We start from the raw sequence: 15,512 nt of genomic DNA, 5'->3' as shown, positions 1-15,512 counted from the left end.
GATGACACTTTTTAACATATTCTACACATTCTTGTTCCATGTTCTCCTACGTGTTCTTCCTCCATGATATGTGATGCTTGAGGTTGGTCGATGCATATCATGTTCTAACCGTCAAAGGAGCGTCGATATAGCTTTCCTGCGAGTAGCACGTAGTTGGTTGCGTATTGGCGTAGAGTTCTCCTCTCTTTCTTTTAAAAGTATGAAGGATACTCTCCATGCTCAACGTACTTCTATAGAGGTTCAAACCAAGGTTTGGGTGCCACTTCGGTGTTGGCAATCGTCCTCTTCTCGAAGTCTCGTTTTTGTTTCTGACGAATCTTCAAAGGCTTGATTTTGATTCCTTCCGGGATTTGCGTCATGGCTGCTAACGTGGCCAAAGCGTCTGCGAATCGATTCTGACTTCTCGGAGCATGTGTGAATGTTATATGTTCAAACTTTTCCATTAGAGTCGATAAGTGTTGATGGTAGGGTTTGAGGTTCTCTCCTTTGACTTGTCATTCACCATTAGCTTGTGAAATGACTAAATTCGAGTCTCCTACTACTTCTAGACGTCTCGCTCCTTTTTCATGAGCAATCTTCAAGCCAGAGATGCATGCTTCATACTCTGCCTCATTGTTCGTCACTTGATATTCGAGCTTGACTAAGATTGGGTTGTATGTTCCCATAGGATCGATGAGTAGTATTTCGATGTCATAACCTTGTTTTCCTGAAGCTCCATCGAATAATAGCTTCCCGGTTGTAGGGTTAATAGTCAACACTTCATCGTCTGGGAATGTTAACTCCTCGTCGTCTTCAACTTTGATTGGTTGGTCTGCGAGAAATCTGCTACAACGCTCCCCTTGATAGATTTATGAACTGTGTACACGATATCGTACTCTAATATCATCATTATCCACTTATCTAATCTCGGAGACAAAAGCATTTTCTGGAATAAATGACGAATTGGATCGAGTCTTGATACTTACTTGACTGTGTGGGCTTGCATGTAATGCCTTAGCCTCTTGGTGACCCAAGCTAGGGCCCAACACACCTTTTCTACTGGCGAGTAATTAAGTTCATAGCCTATCATGCGCTTGCTTATGTAGTAGACTACGACTTCCATCTTTTCCTCATTTTCTTGGGCCAGTAGACTACCCATTGCGTTTTCCGTGACTGTTAAGTATATGATTAGCGGTACGCCTGGTCTTGGCGGTATCAGAATAGGAGGATTCTTGAGATATCCCTTTATCTTCTCGAATGCGTGCTGATAAGCGTCATCCCAGACGAATCTTTCATTTTTCCTTAAAAGTTTAAACAAAGGATCACATGTCATAGTCAACTTGTTTATGAATCGACTTATATAGTGAATCTTTCCTAGAAAGCCTCACACTTCTTTCTCGCTTCGTGGAGGTGGCATTGTCGTGATCGCTTCTATCTTGCTCGGATCAACCTCAATTCCTCTTTGCGTGATTAAGAAGCCTAATATCTTTCATGTTGTCACTCCAAATGTGCACTTCTTTGGGTTGAGCCTAAGTTGAAACTTCTGGATGCGTTGTAAGAATTTTTCAAGATTTTGTATGCGCCCTTCTCGATCTTTTGATTTGACAATCATATCGTCGACATAGACTTCTACTTCCTTGTGGATCATATCGTGAAGAATCATCGTGGCAACTCGTTGATACGTTGCTCCTGCGTTCTTCAGCCCGAAAGGCATGACTCGATAACAAAATGTTCTGACTTCTGTGATGAACATTGTCTTATCCTTGTCTTCAGGAGCCATCAGTACTTGGTTGTAGCCTGAGAATCTGTCCATGAATGATAGGAGTTGATGGCCTGTTGCATGATCCACTAGCACGTTGATATGTGGTAGTGGGAAACTGTCTTTAGGGCTTGATTTGTTGAGATCTCGATAGTCTACACACACTCGGATCTTTCCATCTTTTTTCGCGACTGGGACTACATTGACGATCCATTCTGGGTAATCTACCACTTCGAGGAATCCTGTGTCGAGCTGTTTCTAAACTTTCTCTTTGATCTTTTCCACGATGTCTGCTTTCATTATTCGGAGCTTCTATTTCACCGGTTTTGCGTCTTCATAAAGTGGTATGCGGTGTTGGATGATTTCTGGATCAATGTCTGGCATATCTTTATAAGACCATGCAAAAACATCTTTGTTTGTTTTTAAAAGTTTAGTCAGATTTTCTCGTTCTAAATCATTTAAACTTTTTCCGATTAAAAAAATCTGAGAATCTTCTTCTGTGTTAAGATTTATTTCAATTGTTTCTTCTGTAGTGGAAAAATTCTCCTCTTGTTTATCTAGATAATGCCTCATCTCATAGGTCATTTCTGATTTAAACGTTTCATCGAAAGACATATAATCAAAAGTTTCTTCTTCATTTTTAAAATCATTGTTCAAAGTGCCCGCATACTTAGAGTTATTAAAATAATGTTCTGCATGTGAATGAAACCGTCCATGAATGCCATGCATACCCTTTCTCTTTCTTCTCACATGCTCTTTGGTATGGGGGGTTCAATTGTCGCATAAGTTTCGATTTCTGTTGTGAGGTCTTCAAGTTGTTGCCCCAATTATATCAGTGTATCACGGAGATTGTCTAGCTTTAGATGAACTGACTCATTGAACCTTTTTTATGGGTTAGTCATTGTAAATTATGATGAATATGAGTATGTTGTGTTCAAGAGAACAAAGTCAGTTCGAACCCCTTTATCAAGTAAAACAAGCAATGCGTTGCTCGTATGCACATAATCCCTAACACGCGATAGACGCTCAATTTACCCATTCACAATGTAAAACATGTAGAAAAGGATGAATAAAATAAGAATGAGTTATTTTATTAAAATCCTAAGTGTCATGGATAAAATCACAAACTCAAGTCATAAAATAAAATAAGAAAAGAAAGCAAGCACCCCTCATCCTTTCGTTACAATGTCGCTCATGTATCTTCATAAAGAGATTTACATTTCAAGCATAAAGAAATCTAGTCTAAGTCTTCTAACCTTCAAGTCTTTTCATCTTTCTTGATCGTCTTTGCGCCTCATGCGTCTCTCTTGATCGTCTTTGTGTTTCACGCGTCTTTCTTGATTAGATCTTGCGCTTAGAATCTGAGTAGTAAAGACACAAAGAAAGAAAACTAGTTACATTAGATTCTTCTTTTAGCTTTTCTAGATTTCCTCGATTTTACTCCTGTAAAACTATTAAGTTTAACCTCAAAATTTCGAAATTGTTCACATGTTTCATGACATTTTAAAACTTTGAATGGATAAACTGAGCGTCTAGAAATATCTATATGCATACACGTATTTATCATATATAGTAGTCAAGTAAAGGGTTTCGTGACGTGGCTTTGTTGCTCGACAGGACGAGACGAGGCAATGGCTTGGTAGAATTGGTTTTTTGGTTTTTTGTTCTAAAGTTGGAAATGGCTTAAGAGAGAGTTGTTCCACCGACAAGGATACTATCCCAAAAGGGATCTCCCGATGTAAGAGGAGCTCTCAATTGGACATCTCCCTCACCTCTATTTCAAAATCCCTCATTTTCAATAATAGAGGATATTTGAAAAGAAGAGAGGGTTAATCCAGGTTTTCTCCTATTATTTTTTTCAACTCTCAAATCACACAAAACCTTCAAGGCAAGGGTTGAGGGTGTTATTCACATTGACTACCCTTAACACATAAAATATAGATGTGTGAGCTTCATCCAACGATGTATACCCACACACCTCCACGTTGGAGCTCCAAGTCTCATGCAAATAATCAATTAATGTGAACATGGATTATGAATTAAAGCGTAAGAAAGTTTAAATACTTGGCCAAAATTACTTTCAAGTCAAACGTCGAATGTCCCCAGCAGAGTCGCCAGAAAACTGTGATCGATTTTTTTTTAAAAAATAATTTTTTTTTAAAAAAATAATTTTTTTTATCAACTAGTTTAAAAATTCTGGGACACTCTTAAAAAAAATTAAATTTTGAAAACGTGAGGGGAATTAATTTTAATGTTACAAAAAATTAAGTTTTAAAAATGAGGGTTTGTAGACAACTTCATAACTTACCTTCTCGTCGAATCTGGGAGAGATTGAGAGTTTTTTAATGAGAAGTATGTCATAGGCCATTTTTAACTTTTTTTCAATATTAATTAACCTCACGACTAGAGAGTCGCCACCTAATTTCAAAAATTAAGAAATTAAGAGATGTGAGTTCGGCGTTTGGTTACGTGTGGGAAATGGTTTTTTAGACGCTATGTCCCACAACACCCCTAAGGTCTCTACTAATTAATTTTGGCCTTTTTTAAAATTTCTTACGCTTTACATTTTAAAATTTTCCATTTTAAACATCTAAATGGTTTGCATGAGATAAAAAAAATAAAAATAAAAAAAATAAAGAAAAACAAAAGAAAACTAAAGCAAATAAAATTGTACAAAGAGTTTTTTATTTTATTTTTTTACTTAGGGTTTTTCAAATTCAAATGGCCCTTAAAGTTTTATAAAAGTTTACTAATATATAATTCAACATCTTAGATCTAATTATTCAAATAATAATAATAAAACTATACAGAATTGATGTAAGTTCACACTAAACGGATTTGTGGAAAATTTGAAGAAGTGGCAGACGAACGAAGCCTCATATTACCGTGGACCACTCATGTTTTTATTGGTAATTTATATATGCACATATCATATCATTGCTCCTTAGTAGACACTTAAAAAAATAGTTATGCTACATAGAATTTTTTTTTTTGAAGATTATACCGTAAATCAAAATTAGTTTACCATCTTATCATTTTGGAATGACAAAATAGTATATGAGAGAAGACAGATGGAAGAAAGACTTGGTGGGTTCGGCCTAGGGAGAGTCGTTTATAAGGTTCCACTTCGAAGTGTGGAGAATGAGGTTCAGCCCCATTCTGAAAATTCGAGAGGGACTGATAGGGTGCATCCTGATTTCTCAAATTTGAGTAGTGTTGGTGTTGCATGGAATAAAATGATAAATATATAAACACTAAAAATCTACATACCAATTAAAATAATTATTTTGATTTATTTTTAAATAAATAAAATTAAAATAATTAAACCTGTAACCATCGAAAAATCTCTCTCGTAGCTTAGCACGCGTTTGGTGGACACATAGAAATACGGGGGGATCCGGGGTGGCTCGATGTTCGATGGTTTCAACTTTGGTTTACGTGTCAAGTATTTTTTAAAATAAAACATTATTTTTAAGAGATTTTGATAGTACCTAACCGCCTTTTAAAATTAATTATGTAAAAGTAATTAATTTTGTTAAAATTTTAATAATTTGGGGATTTGTTGTAATCAAATGACGATTTGATTTGAAATCCGATTTAAATTAATTAAATATAATTAATTTAAGAAAATATTACTTATTTGAAGACATAATCGCCAATTTTTTTTAGAAAAATTAATAAAAAGGTGTACGTGTACAAACATATTTTATTCTAGAGTTGTGTTTTTGTTCGAAGTTTGGTGATACTCGGAAAAGGGCTTTCGTGCTTCATCCTTCGTACTCGTTCAAAAATGTTCTCTAATTATAAAGTTGGATTTTGAAAATCGATTGTATCACATTTTGAGTTTTAACCAATTATTTATTTGGTCCTAGTCATTTTCTAAGTTTAGCGTTATTTAAAACAATGAAACATCAATATTTAAATGATGATACCTATTGTGGATGATAACTAGGGTGGAAATACCTGAAGAATATTAGTAATTTTTAAAGATATTAGGGTTTATAAATAAACATCAAACAAACTTTGTTTAAATATTTTTGTAAAAATATCCCAAAAATATTGAAAATGTATTTTCTAATTTTTTGGGATTTTAAGAAAATGATTTAGAGTCTCAAAAGTATAAAAATAATTTTGGATTTTGAAAAGTGGAACCAAACAGGACTTAGGACCGGAGTCCCAAAGCTTGGGTCTGATTTTATCGATCGGGGTCCAGAGACCCTCTGTCTAGGCTTGGGAGCTCTCGGTTTGAGTATCGGAGTCTCTCGGTCGAGGTGTTAAGGACTCTCGGTCCATAACTAATCCTAGAGTCTCGGTCCCATGTTTGTGTTTCTCGGTCATGGGTCTTAAGAGTCTCGGTCCTAGGTTAGACCTCTCGGTCCTAGGTTCAAATTTTATCGGTCATAGTTCGTACCTCTCGGTAGAGTTTGGCATCATGCATAAACACTCGTATTCGACTTGGACAAGTCGTATTATAATCTCAATCGTGTCGTGTTGTGTCGTGTCTGGACACACTCAAAATATTATGATCCACGGGCTCTTTCGTGTCGTATTAATTCGTATCCATGAGTTTATTCATGTTGAGTTAATATTGTTTAAATTCGTGTTTCTTATTATTCTGACTAGAGTTTTGACTTAATCGTATCATGTCGATGTCCGCTTTCATGTGTATCATGTCGTGTCTTGACACACTCATATTAATTATTTTTTATATATATTAATTTATATTATTAGTAAAAATTATAAAATATGATTATTAATTTATTTATTTATTTTAATTTAGAAAACTTAAATTAATTTAATAAGTTAGATGTGTTAAATTATGTTTTTTTAAAAACTAATTAATATGTTAAATATGTAAGATGTTTATAAAATGTTAACATATAATTTCATAAATAATAATTTGAATGTCAATTATTTAAAATATGTTTTAAAATATAAATAATTATTTAAATAAAATTAGTTAATAATTTATTAATTGAATGAGAATGTAAATATATTTAATTTAAGAATGTTAATGTAAATGTATTTAATTTGGGTAATGAAATGGGAAAGATGTGGATAGTTTGATGAAGGAAATGAAAAAGGTGGATACAAATTCAATTTAATGAATTTGTAATCAACATATTTATAAATATATATTATTATTATATTATAATTTAATGAAAAAGTGGGTAAAAATTATAAATATATATTAATATATTATTAAAATTAAATTATTATAATATATTTATTATTTAATGTATTAATAATTATAAAATTATTTAAAAATAAATTAATTAATAAAAGTAATATGGGAGAGAATTATTTGGAGACTCACATTTCTAATCATATAATTTATTTATTTTTTATTTATAAATATTTAAATTAATATTATTTAAGTTAATATTTTATTTTAATATTTTAATTTAGTATGTTTAGTTTTAAGTATATATATTACAATTTTAAATTAGATAATTTTTTAATTGAATGAGAATATAAATAGATTTAAAGAAAATGTTAATGTTAAGTTGAGTACCCTAGGTCATCTAACTAATTGTGTTTATGCCGTTTCGTGTGTATACTCGTGATCGTGTCGTGTCTATACTTGTGTTGTGTGTGTGTCGACTCGTGAGCGTGTTACGATCGTATAAACTCATAATTGTATTGTGTCGTCTCGTGTTTGTGTCGTGTCTAACCCACGACTAGAATGAGATAATATCATATTGTGTCGTTTTGTACTAATATTGTGTTGTATTGTGTCGGTTCGTATTGATTCAACCCATTGCCCAACTCTAGTCCTTGGTGAGAATCATCGGTCGGATTTCTCGGTCTTAAATCAAGAACATCGGTCCTAGGTCTCGGTCCTAACTCAAGAACATCGGTCCTAATTTATTTTTATCGGTCCTTGGTCTCGGTCCGGACCGAGCATTCTTGGTCAGATCTCTCGATCCTAGGCTCACATGCCTCGGTCCTCAAGAACACAATTGAAGGTTTTTTAAATTATTTTTTTAGCTTTGATTCTTTGTTCTAAAAGCTTGTGTAGCTTCACAAAGCTCCCAAGAAAATGTTGATCATTATCTCAATGTATGGATCGGTCTAGATGATGATCAATTTATATAAAATAGTTTATGATAAAAAAAATCGGGTTTTTTTATTTTAAGGTTGTTTTGAAGTGATATGAGTTATCCAATAGCTTCATTATATCACATATATTTGATTAGTACCAAAATAAGAACACTAACGATTCGTTTTCACCAATTCAAGAAATCAAAATTTTCATTTTATTTTGAAAAAGTTGATTTTGATCAAACATGATCGGGATGGATCAAACATGATCCAAACAGTTACCCAACATCATTAAAATCATGTTGGGAAGTTTTTTAGGCTGTGATTCGATTGAATTAACCTAAGAACAACAAACCAATTTTTTTATTTTTGAAATTCAAATTTGGGTTTTTGTTATTTAGATCGATTGATCGGTTCTATCCTATAAATCATCTAGGGATGAATTTCCAACAATAAAACACCATAAAAAGTAAACATACAAGCTTATGCAATATAAAATTTCCAAATTTAAACTGTAAATATAAATTAGAGGTTGATTTGAATCTTACCAAGGATTGAAGAACACTATTTGATTCTTAAGGAAGCTTTCTTCCTATCTTGAAGGCCTTAACAAGAAATTCGAAAAATCCAAAGTTTTGAAACTTTAATGGCGAATTTCGGTCTTTTTATTTGATGCTTCTGTGTTAGTAAGTTATCTTCGGAATGAGTTGAAGTACCTAATTTGAGCAATAAGAAGAATAACATTCTACGCAAATTTAACATTATTTATATTTTTTATATATAATATGGTTAAAAAAAAAATTCCACTTCAATTTATATGAAATATTCAAATTCTGCCTCAAAATTCATTTAACGTCCGTTAGGTAGGACTAGGAGTAAATGAGTAATAGGCTAAAGTATTATTTTGAACCTGAACTTATAGAAGATGTTAAAATGACACTTCAGCATTAGCAATTATATAATTTTTTAATAAACATTAATTAATTATACATTACTTTTAATAACTTTTTAATTATTTGAATACAAACATGCTATTCATGATGTTTCATTTCAAAAATGTTTTTATATTTATTTATCAAAAAATTAGTTAAAACTAAGTTTTGTTTAAATCTTAATTTATTATAAAAAAAAATTAATAAGACACTCCATACCATATTAATTCAACTTAGAACATTCTTACTTTAAATCCAATATGAAATTTTGTTATTTTAAATAAAACTTTTTATAAACAAGTTAAATCTAAATTAAATATATTTCACATAAAATTTATTAAATTATGTTGTAACAAATATTTTGGTTTAAAATGAACTAATGATAAATTAAACGTGTATTTTGTGAATATTTGATTAAAGTAATAATTTTTAAGTGAAATTTGTGTAATTTAATATGGTTCAATTCAAATTAAAAATATTTGTAATTGAATGAGGGTCAATTAGATGGGTCATGTTATTTTTTTACATATAGATAATAATTCACAACAATATAATAATGGGTTAACATGGTTAATGAGACAAAAATGTCTCAAAAAAAACAAATGTCACGAATTCGATTAAAGGATTAATAATTTCTCTCTAACCAAATAGTACATAAATGATTCAAATATTAGTCTCTCGATAATGTAAACTTGTAAAGTAAGTGAATTGATAATTCAACATACTCGTGATAATACGATAACAACTTACCATAATACAAATTTTTTTCAGGCGCATAATATCTTTAAAAATTCTACCATAAATAGTGGATCATCTAAAAAAAATGAGATATTTGATGAAATTTTTAACTCAAAATTTTTCCAAATATTTTTTTTTATACAGAATCATTATAACAAACAAACAAATTGTAACAATGCTACCCACTAAAACTAAGGTTTTTATATGAAATAATAATCTTATGAAAATACTACCAAAATACATCACTCAAATTGTACGTTAAAATCTCAAAGTTGGGGAGCTAGAAAATATTTTTTTTTAAAAGTGACTTATTATATACATGTCATTTAAAAATATATATTATTTTATATGAAATACATTTAGTTTGATAAAAAAATAATTGTTAAAAATTGTAAGAGAAGTGAAAAGTTTTTATCTTAAATCATACCTATATCTTGAATCATATATAATACATAAAATATAAAAAAAATATTTTTCAATTTTATATTTTTGTCAAAGTAACAATATTATTAATTCATACTATGCTAACAACTCCATTCATATTATGGGCATATAATTATTTAAAATAAAATATAAAATACTTCTTTATTGACAACGATCAAACCTTATGACCAAATAAAACATTTAGGATCATTTCATTCAACTTTCTCGCTCTAGTTTATCACTTATTTAGTTTATTTCAAGTACATTATATAAGATTTAATTTATACTCAATTTTTTCAAGGAGAATGTTTTGGAAAAAATTGAGTTTAAAACCAAAAATACATTTAGCTATATAACTTTTTTTTCGTTAACTTATTACACAAAATTTAGTTATAATTTTTTCCATATTAACTTACTACGCAAAATTACTATTCACTATAATTCTTCAAATGTTTAAGATGAAAATAAAGCCTAATCAAACGTCCTGCAGTTTAAGTTTACTGTGGCCATCCCGAGGGCTCATTTTTATTGTATTTATTGAATCCTTTCTCCAGTTGTCTCCTTCCTTGATCCTTCCACCTTCATACTCTCTCTCTAAAATATATAGCTTTGAAAGCCCTACTTTGAACACCAACTAGCATCAAAAGATGTGTGGAGGAGCTATAATCTCCAATTACACGCCGCTGAGAACAGGAGAAAACTCTACGACCGAGAATCTATGGTCGGAGCTGGACACCTTATCTGACCTTCTTGGTTTGGGTTTCAAAGCTTCCAACAATGGCGCCCCCAAGAACAACCCCACAAAAGCCGATCTCAATCCAAGACAGCTCAATAAAGGTGAGATTTTTAATTCGGCACTGCAAATATCATGTAATGTACCCATCATTTTAGAATTTGTAGGAAAAAGTGATTAAAAGACGAGAAAGAACGTGTACAGAGGAATCAGACAGAGACCATGGGGAAAATGGGCAGCCGAGATCCGTGACCCACAAAAGGGTGTTCGAGTTTGGCTCGGTACTTTCAACACATCGGAAGACGCCGCACGAGCCTACGACGCTGCCGCCAAGAGAATCCGAGGTAACAAGGCTAAACTCAACTTCCCCGACCAGTCACCGGTGGCAGCTTCTTCTGATCCGTCACTCTCACAACAGACAAAGAAGCGACGAGTTACCGGTTACGAACCGACTCAGTCCGATTCGGTCTCTACTACTCAGTTGATTGAGCCGCCTAAGAGCCATCCATACTACACCCCAATGGGGTTTGGGTTAAGAGAACAGATCTTGGGGTTAGAATCGTTCTTGGGTTTGGAACCAGAGAATGAGTTGACTCAGTTTGAGGCGGTTAATGAGTCTGAATCGGTTGGTATGTGGATATTGGATCATCTTGGTGATGATAATGATGATCAATATCATATGCCACCATTTAATTAATGGAGAGCCAAAAACATGTGTTACTTTAAAAATAAATAATCATTATAAAAGCACCATATATCTATGAATGTAACTATGGGTGTATTGAGATGCTAAGGCCTTCATCTATGTATTTAATGAATGTTTAGAGGATTTTATTTTGATTTTCATGCATCTATTATTAATTTTTATTTTTAGTTTAGGAAGCTAGCTCTAAATCTAATGATAGTATATGTGATTTTTGGTCTTTTATCACTTATTAATCTTAATGAATTATTTATTATTATTTTAATATGGTGGTTAAGTGAGATAAGTTAGATAACACATACATTTAATAGAATCAAGTAAATTATTAATCCATAGTAAAAAAACAGCTTAAAAAACAATTTATATTAAGAGTTTGTTTGTTAAAAAATTATTTAAATAAACATAAGTTTAATTAAAAAAAAATGTTGATGAGCTGTAATGGTTTATTTATGATAAAAAAAAATAAATTAAAGATAATTTAATATTTTAAGCTATAGTTAATTAATTTAGTGATTTAATTGATGATAAATAATTATATTTAATTATGGTTGAATTTATAAAAATATATTTTATACATCAATGTGTAAAACTTTTTAAAGTTAGAGTGAAATACAATAATTATGGGTTATATTAATTTTTTATAAATAAAATTATTATTTCAAAATTGATTATTTTTTAGTTTTTCAAAATAATAATAAAATGATTATCCCGTCTTATAGCCTGACGATAAAATGTGGTGAATACCCAAGTTCTTTAGCCTCCCTGAGGTTCTTTAGCCTCCCTGAGGTCTGGGTTTAAACTTGTCAAACGGTAAGTTCTGTTTGTCTAGTTAAATTGATTGAGTACATTTGCAGGTTATATGTTTAATCCGCGGTTTCTAAAAAAAAATTAAATTTATACAGACTTATAATTATATATATTATTTTGTTTTTGTTTGATTATTATTGGGAGTGCTTTTATTGAAAAATGAGACAGAGTTAGATGTTTATAGCTTTTCAAAATAAATAAATATTATTTTATTTTAATAAATAGTAACTATGACTCTTTATTTACTTTTTTTTCACTAAAAACTATGACTCTTTATAGATTTTGTGTTTTGAAAAGTAAATTAAATTTAATTAAACGAAATTGAGATCCTCTAAATTGAAGGTGCAGGAAAATTCGGTGGTAAAGAATTTGCTCTGTTATTAATTAAACATATAAAAATATCTGAATTTGAAGCAAAATCGTAGTAGTGTTCCAATAATAACACGTGACAATAATAATAAAAATATCAATCAAAGAATAATAATGTCGACAGCGACTTCTGAGCTAGAGAGAGAACTAGATACATGAACCAATACAAAACCAGAATCCGAGTTGGGGTCTTCTCAACGACGTCGTATCATCGTAAATTAGGTGGAAATCAACTAACAAATTGCATCATTTTATTTTGGTAAGAAATTAAATTATTTAAATCTAAATGGTCTAAGATTATACACTGGGTTCTTTTGAAAACACTTAAACACATGTTTCTAGTTACCGTAGATTATATATGAAAATGTAACTAGAAATAAGACTGGTTTAAATGAGTACATCTCTTTCACTCTCTTAACTATGTTATTTATTTTATTTGAAGTTCTTATTTATTATGAGACTTTCTCAAGTACATTTCTCTTATTATTTTGTTGTTCATTTATTTTTCATCACATATATTTCTGGTGAGGACAATAATTATAACTAGTGATAAGTCTTCTTTTCACACTTGGATTTAAATAATTCCCAATTTCTCACATTTGGATTCTTAGAGCATTTTCAGCGCATGACCTGTGCCCGCATCTGACAGCGTGGAAAAGGGCAGGTCATTGGGTTTTTTTTTCATTTTTTGCATTGTAGATAAAAGCAAAAAGAGGGCATGCCCTCTATGCCCGTCATGCCCTCCTCTGATTTTTTCATAATTATATAATATAATATATTATATAATATAATATATTATATAATATATGAATATTAGTTATATATTTAATTATAATATTTTTTCCTATTATTCTTAAGTAACATTATAATAACATTAAATAAATATATATTCTAAAGTTTTAGAATATAAGATAGGAATATTAATTATATATTAAATTATAATTATATTAATTATATATTTAATTATAAAAATATTATAATATATTTTAAATTATAAAAATATTTTATATTTTATTATAATATAGAAATATTAATTATATATTCTCAAATTTTCCTATAATATAGGAATATATGTTATATATTCTCAAATTTATTCTTGTAATTGTTTTTAATATTATAATATATTTTAAATTATAAAAATATTTTATATTTTAATTTATTTAATATTAGTTATATATATATATTTAATTAATAAATATATATTTTAAATAAATTAATATGTTTTTTTATTAATTATATTAACATCTTTTAAGGGTTTAAAATCTCAAAAGTATATATATTAGTTATTTATTTAAAATAGTATAAATAAAATTTATTATTTAGATAAGAGGGCGGGCGCAAGCATTGGAGTGTTTTGACCAAGTACAATATGTGTCCGCTTTCTGCCGATGTGGAATATTGATTTCACAAAATAAGAGGGCGGAGGTCTTGTGCACTGCTGATGCTCTTAGACCTTGTTCGGATTGGGGTTTTTGAAAAAACCTAGAGAGGGAAAAAAGTAATGATTGGTGATGATTTTGAAGGGGCGATGATTATTTTTTGTAAAAAGACTTAAAGGGTATTGATATATGAATAAAATAAAAAATAATAATTTAAAATAGATGGTATTTTAGTATTTTAATTAATGAAATGAGTGATGTAATTGTTAAGAAGTGATTGATGGGAAAACTGATTTTGGATGAATTTTTTAAAAACCCAAAGAGAACAAGGCCTTAAGTCATCTTGGTCCTTCCGTCAAGTCTTCCACTAACAATCCACGCCAGTTGCCTTTAAATCTGAAACCCATCAAACATCGTTCAAAAGAGAAAGCCCACATTGACCATCTATCTCGTTGATCAGATGGAACATCAACCAGAAGATCAATCATTACAAATTAGGGAGTCTCTGTTTAAGATCGACATGTTTGATGGTGATGATGATCAATCATTACAATTTTGGCAGTCTCTGTTTAAGATCGACATGTTTGGTGATGGACAGGAGGAAGAGAAAAGTGAGAGTTTTGCGAGGGAGAGGCTTGAGATGGAGATGAAAGATATAAACGATAATCCGCCTACCCATATCAGCTACGGTCCTGTTGATTCTGATGATTTGTTCAATTGGAAAGGAACCGTTACAGGGGCATTGGATAGTCCTTATGAGGGTGGAATTTTCTATCTTTCTCTTCGTTTCCCTCTTGATTATCCTTTCAATCCTCCAACTGTCAAATTCATCACCAAGGTTAAATTCATTTCAATAATCCTGTTTGTTGTTTATGATAATAATTTCATTGCAATAATCGTCTTCTATTTGATTTCAGGTTTATCATCCATGTATTGATGAGAAAGATGGGAGAATTGATCATATGGATATTTTGTACGAGAAATGGAGTCCTGTACTAACTGTAAAGAAGCTGATGCTTTCTATCGCTTCATTCCTATCTCATCCCGATGTTACCAATGCAAATGCAAATGGAAATTACATTGCTCAAATCTATCTTGACGATACGAAAACTTTTCGAGAAAATGCAAGGAAATGGACATTCCAGTATGCCATGAGTTAGAACAAATATTTTATATTTTTCATTGTTAACAAATGGGTGGTCTAATCCTTTTGTTTGTTGTAATTGCTTTATTATTTTACTTGTAATAAATAGTGTCTTGTATAAATAAATGAATTTTTTTTTTTTCAAAAGTATATATTATTAAAAAGCTCAAGCAATGAAAACTTTAGATTGAAAAGAGCAAAACCCAAATATGAACTTCTTCCTCTATGAAGGATTTTCATCTCCATGTTGACATGAACTCATTTCATGAAGTAATTAATATAAAATTTTAATAGATAACCTATTTTGATTACATAAAATAATAATAATAAAATGTTAGCTTCATTATAAACAATAAAAAAATGCATAACCTAGCTTATTAAGTTAGAATCTTTAAAGAAAGGATGTTAAGAATGGAATTATACAGACATCAAAATAAACCTTACCCAGATAAATCCTATATGAGGGCATAAATTTATGCCAAGAGGATTAGATGAAAATAA

At 30.5% G+C, this 15,512-nt stretch overlaps 1 protein-coding gene and 1 pseudogene across 1 annotated transcript; both read left to right on the top strand.

Annotated features, from left to right (window-relative positions):
- The first annotated feature begins 10,426 nt into the window (after positions 1-10,426).
- On the top strand, positions 10,427-11,449 carry LOC124921601 (annotated as a pseudogene).
- A 2,878-nt stretch (positions 11,450-14,327) lies between these two features.
- Positions 14,328-15,027, top strand: LOC124912840 (ubiquitin-conjugating enzyme E2 D1-like). Its single transcript, XM_047453512.1, has 2 exons — positions 14,328-14,705; positions 14,785-15,027. The coding sequence occupies exons 1-2, from the start codon at positions 14,328-14,330 to the stop codon at positions 15,025-15,027; spliced, it is 621 nt and encodes a 206-aa protein (XP_047309468.1).
- The last annotated feature ends 485 nt before the right edge of the window (positions 15,028-15,512 follow it).

This window comes from Impatiens glandulifera, chromosome 1 (genome assembly GCF_907164915.1).
Source record: "Impatiens glandulifera chromosome 1, dImpGla2.1, whole genome shotgun sequence".
In the NCBI taxonomy this organism is placed as follows: Eukaryota; Viridiplantae; Streptophyta; class Magnoliopsida; order Ericales; family Balsaminaceae; genus Impatiens; species Impatiens glandulifera.
The sequence above is the reverse complement of the archived record's forward strand: the minus strand, read 5'-3'. Positions and strand labels throughout refer to the sequence as shown.